This window comes from Artemia sp. Qi Xiang Cuo, chromosome 5 (assembly GCF_049724085.1).
Source record: "Artemia sp. Qi Xiang Cuo chromosome 5, ASM4972408v1, whole genome shotgun sequence".
In the NCBI taxonomy this organism is placed as follows: domain Eukaryota; kingdom Metazoa; phylum Arthropoda; class Branchiopoda; order Anostraca; family Artemiidae; genus Artemia; species Artemia sp. Qi Xiang Cuo.
The window spans coordinates 80074937-80093788 of NC_142798.1; the positions used below are offsets into that span (position 1 = coordinate 80074937).

The 18852-nt window shown below is 34.1% G+C and overlaps 1 protein-coding gene across 1 annotated transcript; it reads right to left on the bottom strand.

The window, feature by feature from the left end:
• Nucleotides 1–1189: 1189 nt before the first annotated feature.
• Nucleotides 1190–15196, bottom strand: LOC148952590 (neurotrophin 1-like). Its single transcript, XM_089089968.1, has 3 exons — nt 15109–15196; nt 10802–11166; nt 1190–1592 (listed from the first exon to the last, which is right to left on the bottom strand). Exons 1-3 carry the CDS (start codon nt 15121–15123, stop codon nt 1256–1258), a joined length of 717 nt encoding a protein of 238 aa, XP_088946094.1. The 5' UTR covers nt 15124–15196; the 3' UTR covers nt 1190–1255.
• Between the last annotated feature and the right edge of the window lie 3656 nt (nt 15197–18852).

Below are 18852 nucleotides of genomic sequence, written 5' to 3' on the forward strand. Positions count from 1 at the left end.
TATTTATTCTAATTAACGGCCTTTGTGATTAAGCGGTCATTTTTAAAGAATTGGAACAAAATTCGAACTTTAGCTTCAAGAGCAAATTATCGACTAGGAGGCGAACCCCCTAATATACATATTAAAAGTCTATGAATATAGAAGTTCGTTATGGAAGTTAATTCGTAAGTTACGTATATTTATTACTAATAAAAACGTTCGTAAATAAAATTAAATTAGTTTCGAGAAAGCCATTTAACCAAATAAAAGTAAAAATAATATGCAAATTTTGTTTTAATTATTCATGTACGGTGAGCCAGAATCAAAACCTGCATTATTCAAAAACGTTCAAAAATGAAATAAAAAAACAAGTTTTTATAACTGAAAGTAAGGAACGACGTTAAAACTTAAAACGAACAGAAATTATTCCGTATATGCAAGAGACTGTCCCCTCCTCAACGCCTCGCTCTTTACGCTAAAGTTTGACTTTCTCAAAACTCTATTTTTTTTAAACAACAAAAAAACGTTAGCGTAAAGAGCGAGGCAATGAGGAGGGGACAGCCCCTTTCGTTTGTTTTTATTTTTGTTTTTGTTTTAATTATTCATGTACGGTGAGCCAAAATCAAAACCTGCATTATTCAAAAATGTTCAAAAATGAAATTAAAAAACAAGTTTTTTTACTGAAAGTAAGGAACGACGTTAAAACTTAAAACGAACAGAAATTATTACGTATATGAAAGGGGCTGTCCCCTCCTCAACACCTCGCTCTTCACGCTAAAGTTTGACTTTCTCACAACTCTATTTTTTTAAACAACAAAAAAACATTAGAGTAAAGAGCGAGGCGTTGAGGAGGGAAAAGCCCCTTTCATATACGGAATAATTTCTGTTCATTCTAAGTTTTAACGTCGTTCCTTACTTTCAGTTAAAAAAACTTTTTTTTCTACTTTAATTATCTAAAAAAGACAATAGTTTATAGTTACCAGGGGTTATAGTTAATAGTAATAGGACGCCAATTTACAATGGATGTGGATTTTAGTTAAATTATGCAGTTATAATATAACTAAGTATTTCTTTCTTCAGCTCAGTTTTACCCCCTTTACTTTATTTCAGTTGGCTTTTGAAGCCAGAGTGTTTTGGGAGATACGCTGTATCGAGCTTTGCCTTTATCGACAATGGTTTTCTATGCGAACTACCAAATAATTGAGTCATAGAACATTTACTTACTTATATTTTCAAAATGAACGTACAAAAATAATTTTTATATCTTATCTCTAAATCAATAGAAAGCAGCTAGAAAGCATGAACAGGCAGATGGAAGCTTGAAAGACTCAATAGAGAAAGGATAGTCATAATCATATGGATCATAAACCAAAAATCTATGGTAAATATTCTTTTGGACACACTTTGATTCGTAACATTCTGGGACAAGTGGACAAGGATGTTCGGGAGCTTCACACTCTTCAACTCGTGTGTTCTGGTCGAACTTGTAGTATCGGACTTCGACTCTGTTGACGATGATTTTCCATTTGCCTTCAGAATTGACTGCTCGAAGGGGTTGAACATAATTGGTAGAAGAAGGGCAAAGATATGTTTCATCTTTTATATCATAAAGGCTAAAATAGAGAAGAACAATAAGTAATTTTTGTATGGCTTCATAATTCTCTTTTCTATTGCAACTTTTAATTTATCCTAATACCTAACACACTTTAATCAATAACACATTCTGGAGGAGTAAAAGCTTGAAAAGGAATTACGAGTCTTATGTAGAAAAAATAATAATAAAGAATCATACAAAAAACAAGAAGAAAACTATTTATTGGGGGTAGGGTAAAAGTAAGGGCACCAAACTATCTGTAGTTAGATCGTTTTAATATTACAGGACTTTATTTTGAGAGAGATGGAACAGGGTAAAAAACAGAAACCAGTAAACCCAGACAAATATGCAGAACATATGAGAATTAGAAATATTGAGACGTCAGAAACCCCTCCTTCATATGTGTTAGAGAATGTACTTTTTAGTTAGTGGCCCTGGGCAATATAAGGGGTAACGGGTAATATTTATTAGTGTAACGCACAACAGAAGTCAATTAATTATTCTGCATAAACAGAAGTCAATTTATTAGCTGAGGGTTCCAAGCGAAGATTTGAGGAGTTCCCGTTGAAAATTTATTGTGTTACCCGTGCCGTAACGGCTTAGTGAACAGCACGTCGGTACTTACATGGATAAATAAGAAGTACCTTTTCCGTTAAGAATATTCTAATTTTTTATTTACTGGTTTGTGATGACGAGGAGCAAGCGTAAGCGTAAAACAAAGGATCAATTTGGACCGGTTTCGCATGACGAATCTGGCCATTCATCTTCAACGCGAAAATCAATAAATCGTGCTTCGATCCAGTCGTTAGCGGACGATTTCTCGAAAATTCTTGAAATCGTAACGGAGTCTCTAGTACACTAGTACACTAGTAATCTCTAGTACACTAGTAATCGTAACTAGTACAAGTATATGCCGGATGGAGAAAACTAATTATATTTTTCTTCAATTGTATTATCAAATGTTTTTTAATTTGTGTGAGGTTTTCCCCTTTTTATTTTCTATGAGTTTTATTTTTGTTATGCTTTATTTTTTTATTTTGTGTTTCGTTTATGATAAATTTAGTTGGATTATATCAAGAATAGATTGCAAAGACTTGAGAGAAATTCCTTGAATTGGGATGTTCTAAGGAATGGGGTCTTAAATCAGGATTATGATGAAGGAACAGTGGAGGATTTTCCAGTGGTTAAATATAAATTTCCTATTGATTTTGGAAATAAATCTACTATTGGTCCGCACAGTTTGAGCATTTTCCTTTTAAATTGTGAAGGCCTTTCTAGTTCATTTAATCAAACAGTTCGTGGTAACTAACTTTAGGTAAGGAGCTACCCGACTCAATGGTAACCGAAAGTCTAAAAAACGGAATTTTGATACCAATAGATACGTCAAAAGAATCAAATTTTAATTGTGGTTTCAAATATATTAGTTGTATCAAGTTTAATCTTACCCATCAAAAGTTACGCGCCTGGGAACATTTGGCTTATTTTGGAAAAAAGGGGACAAGACCCCTTAAAAATTATGGAACCTTAAAGTAATTCACACCATCATAGTCAAAGTATTAGAGAACCCTTCTGTATATGTTTAAAGCTCCTATCTGCAAAAATGTGGAGTTGTGCAAATTTTGCCACAAGAAACATCCTGGATACGTATTTATTTGTTTTTTTTTGTTATTTTTCCCCCAGGGGTGATCGTATTAACCCAATAGGCTCATAATATTGGGAGAGGACTCGTTCTAATGTAAATTAAAAGTTCCAGTGCCCTTTTTAAGTGACCAAAAAAATTGGAGGGCAACTAGGCCCCCTCCAAAGCTCATTTTTTTCCCGAAGTCACCCAATCAAAACTTTAAGATAGCCATTTTGTTCCGCATATTTGAAAATCTAATTAATATGTCTTTGAGGATGACTTAATCTCTCACTGTTCCCGGGGGAAGGGCTGCAAGTTATAAACTTTGCCCATTGTTTACATACAGTGTTTGTTAATGGCAAGTATACAGGCGTTTTCAGGGGGATTTTTTTTCTAGTGGGGGGTCGGGCTTAGAGTAGGGGATACGTGGGAGGATCTTTCCATGGAGGATATTTCCTTGGGGGAAGGGATATTTCTATGAAGCGGGCGCCGGTTTTCCCAGAATTGTTTAAAAATCGATCAGAAATTAAATAAAAAACTAATTTTTTCAACTAAAAGTAAGGACCACTATTAAAACTTAAAACGAACAGAAATTATTGCTCGTATGAGGGGGTTCGCCCTCAGTCAATACCTCGCTCTTTACGCTACAGTTTTTTTTCAGTACTTTCAAAAGAGCCATCTATTCTAATTAATCGGCCTTTGTGATTCAGGGGTTTGTGATTCGGACAAAATTCGAACTTTAGCGTAAAGAGCGAGGTATTGAATAGGGAGCGAACTCCCTAATATACGTAATAAAAACATAAGAATATAGAAATTTGTTACGTAAGTTAATTTGTAAGTTACATCAGAACAAAATTTTGAGAAAGCCAATTAGCCAAAAAAAAGGAAAATTAATATGCGAATTTTGTTTTAATTATTCATGTACGGTGAGCCAAAATCAAAGCTGCATTAATTCAAAAACGCTCAGAAATTAACTAAAAAAACAATTTTTTTTAACTGAAAGTAAGGAGCGACATTAAAAATTAAAAAGGAACAGAAATTATTCCGTATATGAAAGGGGCTTTCCCCTCTTCAACACCTCGCTCTTTACGCTAAAGTTTTTATTGTTTTGAAAAATAAAGTTGTGAGACAGAGTCAAACTTTAGCGTAAAGAGCGATGTATTGAGGAGGGGAAAGCCCCTTTCATATACGGAATAATTTCTGTTTTAAGTTTTAATGTCGCTCCTTACTTTCAGTTTAAAAAAACTCGTTTTTTTTAGTTAATTATTTAACAGAACTATGTAAGTTTTCTGAGTTGGATTTGCTTGCATTGGATGAAACGTGGCTTCGTAATCATACTATGAGTCTACTTGAAATTGATAGTTATGAATGTGTGACGCAGAATAGGGATTCACGATTACATAGTGGATTAGCTTTATATTGCAGGAAGAATATTACAAAGAAAATACGGAATTATCTACGTGTGAATGGATGGTGGTTGAACTTTGCAAGTCAGGAATATTTTTTCTTTGTCGTGATCTTTATCTTGATCGTGAACTTTAATCTTGATCTATCTTCAGTAAATTTCAACCCGAGAGTTCGAGATTTTTTAAATGTTTTTTTGGGTTACGGTTTAAGACCGACGGTTAATATATGTAGTCGAGTGACTTTGCGCTCGGAATCGCTTTTGGATAATATACTTGTTAACGTGAAGTATGATTTTGCTGATGTTATTTTGAATGATGTTTCGGATCATTTTGGTGTTCTTTTTGTTATTAGAGAGTTTGGTGTTCCTATAGCTATGCTTATGCCAGCACAAATGTCTGCATTGAAAATGGATGCTGAGGCTCTTAGCATATTCAGAAGAAAAATAAAGAACACCAACAATTTGGCTTTTTAGAAAGTAGTGATCTGCAAGTGAATGAAAAATTTTCATTGTGGTATTCAGAAATAACTAATTTACTAAAAGAAAGTTGTACAGTTATTAAAAAGCCGGCTTTTTCATGTTACCCCTAGAAAACCCTGGGTTACAAGAGGACTGATGAAGGCCATATCAGATCGAAGATATGGCGAAGCTTCATTAACATTCTTTAGTGTCTCCTGAGGCGAAGGTGAAATATAAGAAATATAATTATGAACTCAATAACCTATTACAAATAACGAGGATCACTTATTATAGAAATTAGTTTTAAAAAAAAGTGCAGGTAATCCCAGCCGAACGTGGAGAGTAACTGGGTCTGTTCTGAGCCCTTCCAAAAGCTCAATTTTACCTGAAAATTTCAACACTGATGCTTCGATTGTAGATAATATGTGTGACCTTTTTCTATTGTTGGTAAAGGGATGGCGAACTCCACGACAAAGTTTTCTGAGGATGGAACATACCCCCGGTTGCTACCAATAAAAGTGATATATCTGCAAATCTGAAACCAGTGACTGCTAGTGAATTACGTGCCACATTGTGGAACATGAAAAATAATGCTTCGGGTGCTGACTTCCTTTCATTGCGTGTACTTAAGTATGTTTTCTCAGAAATATGCGACCAGGTTTTGGTTTTATTTTATTTTTGCCTAAAATTTGGTGTTTTCCCGATTTTATGAAGATTGCTAGAGTTGTTCCGATTTTTAAGGACGGAGAAAAAATTTGTCGAATGATCATAGGCCTATTTCATTGCTGCCAGTTTTATCTAGAGTTATTGAAAAAGTGATTAATGGCAGGATTGTTGATTTTCTTGAGAATAAAAAGTATTTCAGTAAAACTCAGTTTGGATTCTGTAAAGATAAAGCTCAAAAGATAAAGCTCAAAAGATAAAGCTCAAAAGATAAAGTTCAAAAGATAAAGCTCCTCTTTTTCTCATGACTTTTGTGAACGATGCTCTGGACCAAGAGTGAAAGTTGCATCGTTTTTTTTGACATTGTAAAAGCCTTTGATGCAGTGGACCATGGAATTATTATGGTGAAGCTGAGGAATTGTGGTTTTCGTGGTATGTTTTATCGTCTATTGGAATCTTTTCTCCAAGATTGAAAATAGTTTGTCAGTGCTGGTGAAGTTAAATCGTAAGTTAAAAATGTTGAATACGGTGTCCCTCAGGGGTCTGTTCTAGGGCCCCTACTGTTTTTTTATATATACTGATGACCTGCAAAATTCTATCAAAGGACTATCTTTTGATTTTGCCTTATTTTGCTGATGACATGCATCTAACTGTTGCTACAAAAACCGGGGAAATGCTTATACAGAATCTTCAGACTGGCATGTTTAACATTGAAAAATGAATGAGGGTTAACAGACTTCAGCTAAACCATGCCAAATCCCATTTCTTAATGTACGGGAGAAGTAGCAATTACTATCCTTGGATTGACAAAATACAGTTTGGTGAAAATATTCTGCCTTGGGAAGTTTCGACAAAGTATCTAGGGGTGATTGTTGATGAATGCCTTAACTTCAAAGAGCATATTTTATGTGTTAGTGGCAACGTTGCAAGAAATGTTTGGATGATGAGGAAAATGAAGCACTTTTTTTGAAAAGATATTATGAGATTGCTTTATTTTTCTTTTGTTCACCCATCCATATGGTTGTCTTGTGTGGTCAAGTACGTTTTTAACTCATCTTCGTCCCCTTAGAAGCTTACAAAATAATGCCCTATGTGTTTCAGCTGGAGATAATCGTAATATGTCTGTTCGACATAGATATAATCAAGTAAATATATTACCGATTATTCCGATTATACCGATTATTCGGTTTTTGTATGGTTGTTTTTATGTTTCAATATATACGCGCGTATTTACCTGAGTGTTTTAGAGAAATGTTTACAAGTGGTGCTAATTTCCATAATTACTTGACTAGAGCATCGACACTGGCTCAGCAATCTCAGGCTATTACAAAGTGATCCGTTTATTCCATAAGACATGTTGGCCCTCGGGTGTGGGAACCATTACCTCAGGCTATTTCGACAATTGATGAGCTAAATGAATTTCGCAGTAAACTAAAATGACAGTGTTTGTCTACATATGAACTTTAATCCCTGCTGAGCAAATTTTCTCTCGAGTGATTGCGATACTTTTTTGGGAGAGGAACGAAGAGATAGAATAGAAGAATGATTTTAATTTTGTATCTTTAGTATCCAGTTTGGTCGTGAAATTTATTAGAAATTAATTAATTTATTTCGTTTATTTTTATTTATTTATTTATTTTATTATTATTTATTGATTTATCTTTTTTTTGGGGGGGGGCTAAAGATGGCTGGTATTAATTGTGTATGTAGGGTTTTGTAAAGGGTGATGTCTGCCCATACAATTTTAATAAACTTCTGGTTTTGTTGTTAATGTGATTTATTTCCTTTTAGTAAAACCCTCTTTCTGTCTCTCTCTCTCTCTCTCTCTCTCTCTTTCTCTTTAACAAGGGCTGAAAGTTAGAGAAATCAAAACCGCTCTAACATCCTGAACAATAATAATTTCTCTAACTAAATATTTCCTTTTTATCCAAATTTTGTTAAAAGAAAAATTATAATTATTTCTAGCGTAAATTCTTTAAATGTTTAATCGTTTTATCCATTAGTTAGATGCTACTATTCCACGTTTTATTTAAAATTTGTTTCCTTAAATTTGTTTACATATTTCATTGCTATCTATATTTACAAAAAAAGTTTTAAATTAACTAAATAGTAAAATTATTAATGAAGCTTATTTCAAATAGACAGGCAATAGCATAGAATAATTAAATAGTTCAAACGTATATAGTCCTGTGTTTTGTATGCAAGTCCAGTAATATATTGGATTTTAATATCGTTTAATTTAATTCTTACCCTTATTTTGACACTTTGAATGACGAAAAAAACAGAAAATAAAACTATTAGACCTACTCGAACCATTAACCAAAAACATAAATAATTTTATAGGAGATGCCACGTGCAGTATTTTTCAGAGTAAATTGTGCTGCATGAGATATTTAAGAAGCCCTTCATTAAAAGAAATATGTTCGACAACTTGATCTAATCAGGTTCCTGTATCTTATTTCAATAATTCAGTCAATTTTTTTTTATGCTAGAAAGCTTTTTAGGAAGCGCTTCTAACTATTCATTGCTCCAGCTAATCAGCTTGTTAGGGACCTAATAGTGCAGTGTAATATATTACAAATACAAGATACGGCATACAAAAAAAATCTCAAGATAACTTGGAGTTATTTTTTTTCAAAATTCATTATATCTGCTATTTTTGAAAAATTGATATCAACATGGTTTTTGAAAATATGTAGAGGTCTTTTTTGTATAAAAGAGAGTTCTTTAATAATAACCAAAAACCTCAAAGTATTTTTTTTTTCTCCTAAATTCTTAATTTGACACATAGAACGGAGAGTGAAGAACAGATAATTTCACAGGTAAAAATTTATTTTATACTGCATACCATCTTTTAAATTACCGCAGTCAACCCTCTTTGAACTTCCTGGCTAAAGGGCCATGATTGGAGATCAGCACCGTCGGTAGGGACTGTAAAGTCCAATGCTGTATTTTTGAACCTATTTTTACTTCTTACATTTCTGTACTAGACTTTAATATCTGCTTTAAGATACGGATAATAGTCTACACTGTAACATTTTTCAATTCTATTTCAAAAATATTATGTCATCTTGAGACCATGTCCTGAAGTATTTGATACCTAATATCTGTATGAAGTTTTGTTTGATTAAAAACTCCGACTGCTTATCTGTAGGAATATTACATCGACACTTGGCAACACTTACGTAACTCGGAATTACTAAACCTACTGCCACTAACAACTCACTGCAATGTCGAGCCACCCGAGGCCACCTCAGCAGTGCAGGCTCCACCTTCACCCCGATATATTCAAAGCCTCACTCTTTCTCCCCTCACATAAAGTTCCATCGTATTTAAAATCCTTTCTCATGACCTCTTTCACCCAATTCGGGGACCTACTTTTCGTTTGTCCATACACTCCTCTTCCATTCCAATCTAATAAAAGCTTCCCTCTTCACAACCTCGCAAGTAGTTCCAATTTCCTTCAAATCTTTCCTTACTACCTCTTCTCACCCCATTCGGGGACGCCCTCCTTTTCGTTGGGTCCTAGATGAATGGCCGGAAAGGACCATCTTTGGTAATCTGTCATCCTTTATCCGCCAAACGGGTCCTAGCCATCTCAACCTTTTTCTCATTATAGTCTAACCATAGAAAATGGAATTGAACCGCCTTTCTCGCACACCCTACTGTTTGAAATACGGTAAGTCAAATGAATACCCAGAACAATCTGTAGACCATTCCTCTGGAAAACATCAAATAAATCCTCCCCCGTCTTTCGAAGCACCCACGTTGCAGAACCATACTTAAATACTGTCATCACTGTACCATCCTGTATTCTAATCTTGGTTTGCAGACTTATCTTCTTATTCTTTCAAACTGTTTTCAACTCTGAAACGCCCTGGGCCTTGGTTATTTTACTTTTAACATCCTCACTGCATCTACCATCTTTACTAATAATACTACCATGGTAAGTGGAGCTGTGCACTTGGTGGATCTTCTCGTTAACCAGCATCACCTCTTCACCTTCATTTGCTCCTAGTCTGAGCAAGTTAGTCTTCTTAACATTAATTATTAACCCTGCTTTTTGCCTCCTGAACCGACAAAATCTATAAAAAACATCATTCATTGCGCTTACAATTTGATCCAGGACACTCAATTCATCAGCATAATCAAAGCCTGGGAAAATGTTACCTTCCCATTTCACATGGTATGTCGCATTACGTCTTTTCGTCTTTTTTCATTTTGATTTTGTTTGTTTATCTATTATGCCAAGCATCTGAAAAGTGTCTTTAAATTCCTCAATATTATTCAAATAAGTTTTACCCTAGCGGTAGCAGTTATTTTATCAGCACAAGCAACTGCCAGGATAATACAGAAGAAAACCTTCCAGAAAAAAAACAGTTTTAACAATAAGCCCTTTAGCTTGCTGGTATTCAGCAGAAGCAATGGAGAAAAGTTTTCTCCAGTATTTAAAAGTTAAAACTGAAGAAACAACGTTAGGTATAACTTATACCCATGGGTATAACCCTTCCCCAGAAAAAAAACAGTTTTAACAATAAGCCCTTTAGCTTGCTGGTATTCAGCAAAAAAGTTTTCTCCAGTATTTAAAAGTTAAAACTGAAGAAACAACGTTAGGTATAACTTATACCCATGGGTATAACCCTTCCCCACAAAAAAAAACAGTTTTAACAATAAGCCCTTTAGCTTGCTGGTATTCAGCAGAAGCAATGGAGAAAAGTTTTCTCCAGTATTTAAAAGTTAATACTGAAGAAACAACGTTAGGTATAACTTATATCCATGGGTATAACCCTTCCCCATTTTTGGTGTTGTTGTTTAGTTTGTGTTGAATTTAGAATAATTATTAAACTCTGAACTATATCCATTTAAACTCTAAACGGAGGAAAAGGACCTGCTTTTCGTTTGTCCCTAGTCCTTAGCAATGTGCTTTCTCCAGTAAAATATTTGGCAATCAGTCAGCCTTCATCTATAAAACATGGCCTAGACATCTTAACCTTTCATTGGTGGTAACAAAATTTAGTTGAATCGTGAAAGAACTCCTATGGCTATAACTTACTGTTTATCAATAAATCTAAGAGCTTACCCCTCCACAGAGTTCTTTGTATCAAGCTCCACGTCCTTATAAAGGGCTAAAACTGCGTCATAGTGCTCCTCCAGAGCCTTTTGGAGCTCATAAGTTGGATATTCCGGATCTTCAAGGCACCAAGGTCTTCCTGAAAGTTTGGCACAAGCTGGAGCATCCTCATACTTTGTTGGATATTTATTATCGTACTTTGGCTGATGATGCCCTTGTTTATGGTGACCTGGCTGATAATGACTTGGTTGCGGATAGCCCGGTCGGTGGTGGCTCTGCTGCTTATATCTTGATGGATTTGCGTTGGCAGACTCAGCTGTGATCTGATCTTCAGTTTCTGCTGCCAGGGCAATAGTAATACAAGCTGCAGTTACCTAGTTTGAAAGTAGGTGGAATATAGTAAACTAATTATCATAAATGAGAATAATATCGAAATATACTTATTTTATGGGTAATGAATTTACACATAAATTTTGGTAAAATATTCTTGCAAAAAGAACAGCTACAACTCTAACCATACTTTATTGTTTCTTATCGAAAACATATAGTAAATAAAACTTAAAATTGCCTATAAGAAGAAGAAATATATTTTATATATACAATAAGAACAAAAGAAACAACAATAGAACCTTTTGACGAAAAAAATACCACTAGGTAAGTACAGAAGAAGAAGGAAGGACTTGAACCGTTTCCTCAGCTTTTCTATAACAAGTAATCCAGGAATTCTTATTAATTTTCCATTCTGCCGTCTTTATTTTTTTTTTTTTTACTACAGCTGTCCCCCTCCCTTAATAAATTACTCTGTGTGTACCTAATCTGGATAGATTTTTATAGCAACAATCAAAATTTAATTAATCATGACTCTATTTTGTAGCTTTTTTGGACAAAAAAAAATATGTAAAATATAACTTTTTTTCAAACCTCCAATCACTATATAAGAGGTTATGCGTTTTAATCTCCTCACGCAAACACTAAATTTCTTGGGAAGAAATGAAGTAGTGTAAAGCGCTTTGTTTATGTACCACCCGCGCTTCAATAAGTTACAATGCTATCTCCTTAGACGAAAAAAATCTTATATTATAATCAAAACATGAAAAATATATGTCACCTTTTTGGTTATAATGGAAAATTTTTGTTAGATGCTGAAAGAAATCCACTTAGAATTGAGGGGGAAATAATTCACAAGTTTAACGTCCAAAAACAAATTAATTTCTCCTAGAGATGCGGCGATTATTCTTGATGTGTCTGTGATCCATGAATAAACTAGCTAACCAAAACTTTGCTTTCTGAAAATAAATCCAGAGCAAGAAGCTTCCTCATTCTAATTGAATATTAACAAAAAAAAAACATGTTTTTTTTTAACAGAAAGTAAGGAGCGACATTAAAACTTAAAACGAGCAGAAATTATTCCGTATATGAAAGGGGCTGTCCCCTCCTCAACGCCTCGCTCTTTACGCTAAAGTTTGACTCTGTTTCACAAATTTATTTTTTTAAACAATAAAAAACTTTAGCGTAAAGAGTGAGGGGACAGCCCCTTTCATATACGGAATAATTTCTGTTCGTTTTAAGTTTTAATGTCGCTCCTTACTTTCAGTTAAAAATACTTGTTTTTTTAGTTAATTTCTGAACGTGTTTGAATTAATGCAGCTTTGATTTGGCTCACCGTACATGAATAATTAAAACAAAATTCGCATATTCAATTTTTTTGGCTAATTGGCTCTCTCGAAATTTTGTTCAGACGTAACTTAAGAATTAAATTACGTAACGAATTTCTATATTCGTATGTTTTTATAACGTATATTAGGGAGTTCGCTTCCTAGTCAATACCTCGCTCTTTACGCTAAAGTTCTAATTTTGTACGAATCATAAACCCCTGAATCACAAAGGCCGGTTAATTAGAATAGATAGCTCTTTTGAAAGTACTAAAAAAACTTTAGCAAAAAGGGTGAGGTATTGACTAGGGGGCGAAACCCCTCATATACGTAATAATTTCTGTTTGTTTTAAGTTTTAATGTTGCTCTTTACTTTCAGTTGAAAAAACTAGTTTTTTTACTTAATTTCTGATCGTTTTTCAAATTATGCTAGGAAATCTGGCGCCCCCTTCATAGAAATGTCCCTTCCCCAAGGAAACATCCTCCACGGAAGGATCCTCCCCCGTAGGCCCCCTCTTCCGACACACCCCCTCCCCCATCATACAAAAATCCCTCCTGAAACGTCTTTATACTTCCCGTTAACCAATACTGTATGTTAACAATGGCAAAGTTCATAACTTCCAGCCCTTCCGCCGGGAACTGTGGGGGATTAAGTCATTCTCGAAGACATATTTATTAGATTTTAGACTATGCTGAACAAAATGGATATCTCAAAATTTTGATCGGATGACTCTGGGAAAAAATGAGCGTGGGAGGGGGCCAAGTTGCCCTCCAATTTTTTTGGTCACTTAAAAAGGGCACTAGAACTTTTAATTTCCGTTCAAATGAGCCTTCTTACGACATTCTAGGACTAATGGATCGATACGATCACCCCTGAAAAAAAAAAAAGAAGAAGAAAAAAAAAAAAAAAAAAAAATACACGCATCCTTGATCTTTCTTCTGACAAAGAATACCAAATTTAACATTTTCTCAGATTGGAGCTTGAAACTTCCGCTGAATAGTTTTCTAATACGCTTAACCCGATGGTGCGATTTTCATTAAAGCTCTAAGAATTCTTGAGGGGTGTTTCCCCCTTTTTTAAAATATACGATAAATTTTCTAAGGCATATAGCTTTTGATGGGTAAAATTAAAGTCTTTGAAACGTACATATTTGAAACAGCATAAAAATATGATTCTATTGATGTATCTATGGGTATCCAAAAACCGGTTTTTAGAGTTTCGGTTACAATTGAGCCGGGTCGCTCCTTACTTACAGTTCGTTACCACGAACTGTTTGATAGGGCTATAATGCATGAAGGACTATAATGCGAGAAGGGTTGAGATGGCTGGGGCGTTCTGCGGATGAAGGATGATAGATTGCCGAAGATTGTCCTTTTTCATCCGCCATCTAGGGGCAAACGAAAACCAGGTCGTCCCCAAATGGGGCCAGATGTGGTCATAATGATGGAATTAAGGGAAATTAGAACTTCTTGTGAGGATGTTAAGAAGGAGGCATTGAATAGATTGGGATGGACCAAGTGTGTGTGTAGCTGTGTTGGAATCAGGTGGCTTGGCGCTGCCATGAGTTACTAGCAGTAGTATTACTGCAATTGAAATACTTAGTATGGTGTTACCTGTTCTGGATGTGAATCGAGGCTCATTTCTGCTGGAATGTTTATACACGATAATAATTTTTACTCTTGCTTCTGATTTTGGACAAGCTATAATCTTTTAAATTCCACTAGACTTACTTTAATTTAAATCTAATAATTTAATAAAACAACTAATAGCTCTTTTGTTTAGATAACAACTAATAAAAGAAAGGGAATGGATGTTGACAAATAGAACTATTTTCTTTATAATACCAGTGTTGTCGGTGGTCTTTGAACTTCTTTTACATGTCACTGATAACTTTAACACCAACTTAAACTTTAATAATTTAGTAATAAAATTTAGTACCGTAGCTTTAAATTAGTAATTTACTTAGTAATAACTTTTAAACTTTAATAACTTTCTACTCTCCTGACACATCAATGTTTAAGTTTTTGGGGGACGGGACACGCACCCTCTCCCCCTATTCACACCACTTGTTTTCTGTATACTATATAAATTAATTTTTGATTTTAGAAGTGGTTTGAACTAGGACTAAGAAATATTCAGTTATATCAAAAATCAATCTAATGTTTTTTCAACTTAAATATTTTTCTGCATAAAGCTGCTACAGTTAAATACATAAAAAAGCAACTTACAAAATATTATAATGTTAAGAACAATCAAACAGATATTTAAAAAAGTTAGGGTAACATCCAAGTCAATATTCTTCAAAAATTGATTGTTTAGTTTAACAATTATTTTCAATTAATATTAAAGTGTTTTAAGTCTAGATTGAAACTGTTTATCAGGTATTAAAATTGTTTATTTTGGACTTGTTCTTTTTTTCTATCCATGGCTTTAATTCACGAAAATTTAAAAGGGGAGCAAAATATATTTTACAAAATATCAGAGAAAGGGGGGTATATTTGTCGTTTTTATCAATTTTTCAATAAGAATACAAAAATTGTACTTTCCAAAATCTAGAGGAGGGTACACAGCTGTCTCAAAGATCTACCTGACATTTCTTTTTTCAACTGAAATGTTTTCTTGCTGAAATCTGCTATAGTTAAAGGTATAAAAAGGTAACTTACAAAATATTTTAACATCTTCAAATTGTAACTACTTTAACTTTAGCTGTTTATCAAAAAACTAACTAAAAACCTATATCCTTCGCTTGTTTTTATTACATATTCAGATACCGAAAAAATACAGTAATTATAGCTAACCACCGTGACAATGGCCTTGAACTGCTCGATAAAATTTGTTCATCATAAATTTTGGTTTTGATCACTCTGCTAGATGCAGCCAGGTTATTCTTTTTTTTTCTTTTCTTTTTTTAAGTGGATGGGAAATTACTAAAATTTCAATTGGGCAGTGATGTTCAAGCGATTATTATATTTTTTGTTCAAGCCAAAGATTACGAAATAGAGAAGTTTTTTACTGCTCACCATGGAATCCCACTTCAGGCATTGGTACACGTTGCCGATACTTCTAATACATCGTACCAGTTTTCCGACTAAAGTTGTACCACAAAAGATTCATTTGTACCATCTGGACAACAGGTTAAAATATGCCGAAACAAAAAAAATGATAAAGTAAAACTTGAAAATATATCCAACTCAGAAAGGACCAAATAAAGCCAGAATGTACCAGAAAATTTGTATTGTAAAAGAAAATATCCAAATGTACAGAATTGAACCAGGATCTCTAAATTGTACCAAAAAAGGTACAATTGTGCCACGTTAGCAACGCCGCACTTGTAGCCAGTTAATTTCCTGACAATATTGACTCCTATATGATCAAAGAAAATTATAGTCTCTTTGCCTACGATACAGGTCACAGAAAAAAAAATACTAAGGGTAAACGGTAAAAGATGTAAACAATTAAACCAGGCCAAGCTTCTGTCGCAAATACTATTATTTTTTCCCGGTTATTTCTTCTTCCTTTTGATTGTCATAACAAATACTACAGTTTCCAAATAAGTTGTCATCTATGACTGCACGGAGACAAGCATATAGAGGAGGGACACAAGGTGCAGCTTACATCCAAAAAATCACGATTTTCATAAACATTTTAAGATTTCATAACATATAGATATTCATAATATATACATATAGATATATATATATATAATATATCTTTATACACACACACACACACACATATATATATATATATATATATATATATATATATATATATATATATATATATATATATATATATATATATATATATATATATATATGTATTTATTTATATATGGGGATTGACTGTCTATTTTGTTGTTGTTGATGATGTTTTGACAACTAAAAACCACATTGTTCAAAGCACATACCGTCTTCAATGAAATACAAATGACATTCAAGCCACTCTTTCTCCCCACACATAAGGTTCTATCGTCTTTTGTGAATGTATGATGTTGATGAATGTATGATGTTGAAAATGTTTTTGTTTTTTCTGTATTTGTTTCATTTTTGTTTCTCCCCTGTTTTTTTTCCTGGCCATAGAGCCTTACGGGGGAGTTTATATTGAAGTGTATTTTGTTGAGTTTATTGATTGAATAAATTGATTGATTTATTTTAAATCCTTTCTCATGACCTCTTTCCACCCAATTTGGGGATCTACTTTTCGTTTGTCCGTACACTCCCTCCATTCCAATCTAATAAAAGCTTTCCTCTTCACAACCTCGCAAGTAGTTCCAATTTCCTTCAAATCTTTCCTTACGACCTCTTCCCACCGCATTCGGGGACGATCTTCTTTTCGTTGGGTCCTAGATAAATGACCGGAAAGGACAAGCCTTGGCAATCTGTCATCCTTTATCCGCCAAACGGGTCCTAGCCATCTCAACCTTTCTCTCATTAGAGCGTCAAAATTAGCCATCTCATTATAGTTGAAAGTACATACCGTCTTCAATGAAATACAAATAACATTCAAGCCAATTAAGGGTCTTGAGAGGGAAAGAAGGGGGGAAGAAATGGGGAAAAAATACAGTACAAATTGGTTTCAGTAAAGCCGAAATGACGCTTTGGGCCTTAGAACGATTGAGCTGCATTACTCCTACTAATGGCAGGAGTGGCTATTTTTTTTTTTTTTCTTTTTTTATTTTGACTTAATTATTCATTTCAATTTCTGTTCATTTAAAGTTTGAATTATTATATTACTTCAATTCTGCTCACATTTGGCTTTAATATTGCTCTTTACTTTTTTTGAAAAGCTTTTTGTAGAAAATACGTTTTCAATCATAATTTTGTTTGTTTTAATTTATACTTTTTCTTTGTCAATAATAGTAGTATTTATGCAGTTTTTTCCCAGTTTTTTTCATTTAAGAGTTAAGTTTTTGAGTAGTTATTTAAATTTAAATAGATGCGGTGTTGGTAGACTCAAGGATGAGAATCTGCGGGAAACTTTCTAGTAATAGTTGAATACTAAACTAGAGGGTTTAAAATTTGACAATGTAGAAGATGGATGGAATAATTTTAGAAAAACAATTTGTAAATGATGGTGTCTTGGGAGGAAATTTAGGAACGCAGCCAGGAATAATATTGAAAAAGCTTCATGTTGAATAGAGAGGAGAAGGGGCTTGTACAAGAACGATCTGAGTGATAGATCATATAAAAACAGGAGAAATGTAAAGAAAGTACAGAAAGCACTAAGATATGAACTAAGGAGGTGTGAAGTAGAGGCCATGGATAAAATTGCCAAGGATCTGGAAGATACAGCTAGACGGCATAATGGTAAAGTATTGTACTGGCATGTAAACAAATTGAGAGGGAGTAGTCAATCCGGACTTGTCCCTATTAAAGATAGGAACGGGGCCACAATTAGTGAGATGGAAAGAGTTAAAGAGAGATGGACAGAAAATTTTGAGAATGTGCTAAGCCGAGATAGAGGTGCGGGAAAAGATACAGAGAAAACTGAAAAAAAAAATGTGACACCTTGGAAGAAAGGGAGCTTTGTTTTGGGAGGAAGAATTAGTGACAGTACCAAAAGGATTAAAAAAATAATAAGGCCTCAGTTGCTGATAGTGTTGTGAATGAGTTTCTTAAATATGGTGGTTGTGAGGTTAGAGATAAGCTACTTAAGATTATGAACATGACTTTTGAAAAAGGAGAAGTACCTAGGGGTTTCAGGAAAACCCTAATTAAACCAATCTTATAAGAAAGATGATAAGAGTGAGTGGTTAATTATCGAGGCATTAGTCTGGTCTCTGTAGATAGCAAATTACTCAGTAATATGATACTTGTTAGACTGAGAGATGCTGTAGACAAAGTTTTAAGAGAAGAACAGTGCGGTCTTAGATAGAATAGAGGACGTGTCGGCCAACTTTTACTCTTAGATTAGTAATTGAGAAGTACCTGACTGATTAAACCCCTTTGGTTCTCTATTTTATAGGTTATAAACAAGCGTCTGACTCGGCTGATAGAATAGCTTTAGCGATGGTACTATCCTTGTATGGTATACCAGATAAATAAATTAAAGTGATTAGTCCTATGTACGAGAATAATATTGCTGCGGTTAAGGTAGGAAATAACGTTAGTTGCTGGTTTCATATTAAATCCGGAGTTAAGCAGAGGCTCGTCCTATCCCCATTTAGTCTATATGGATCAATACTTGTATTTTGTTACTACGAACTATTTGACAGTGTCATATCAGAAGATACAATTGATTCGTATGGATGTCTGTTGGAATAGCTTCTGGAACATCTCAATTTACTTGTAGGGTTATACCTTCATCGCGTGTTCTGCTGGTAAGTTGTTAAAGTAACCACATGTGACAGGATCTTAAGCAGAAATTACATTATGGGAGGATTCAGCCAAGTAGGAGGGGGGAGA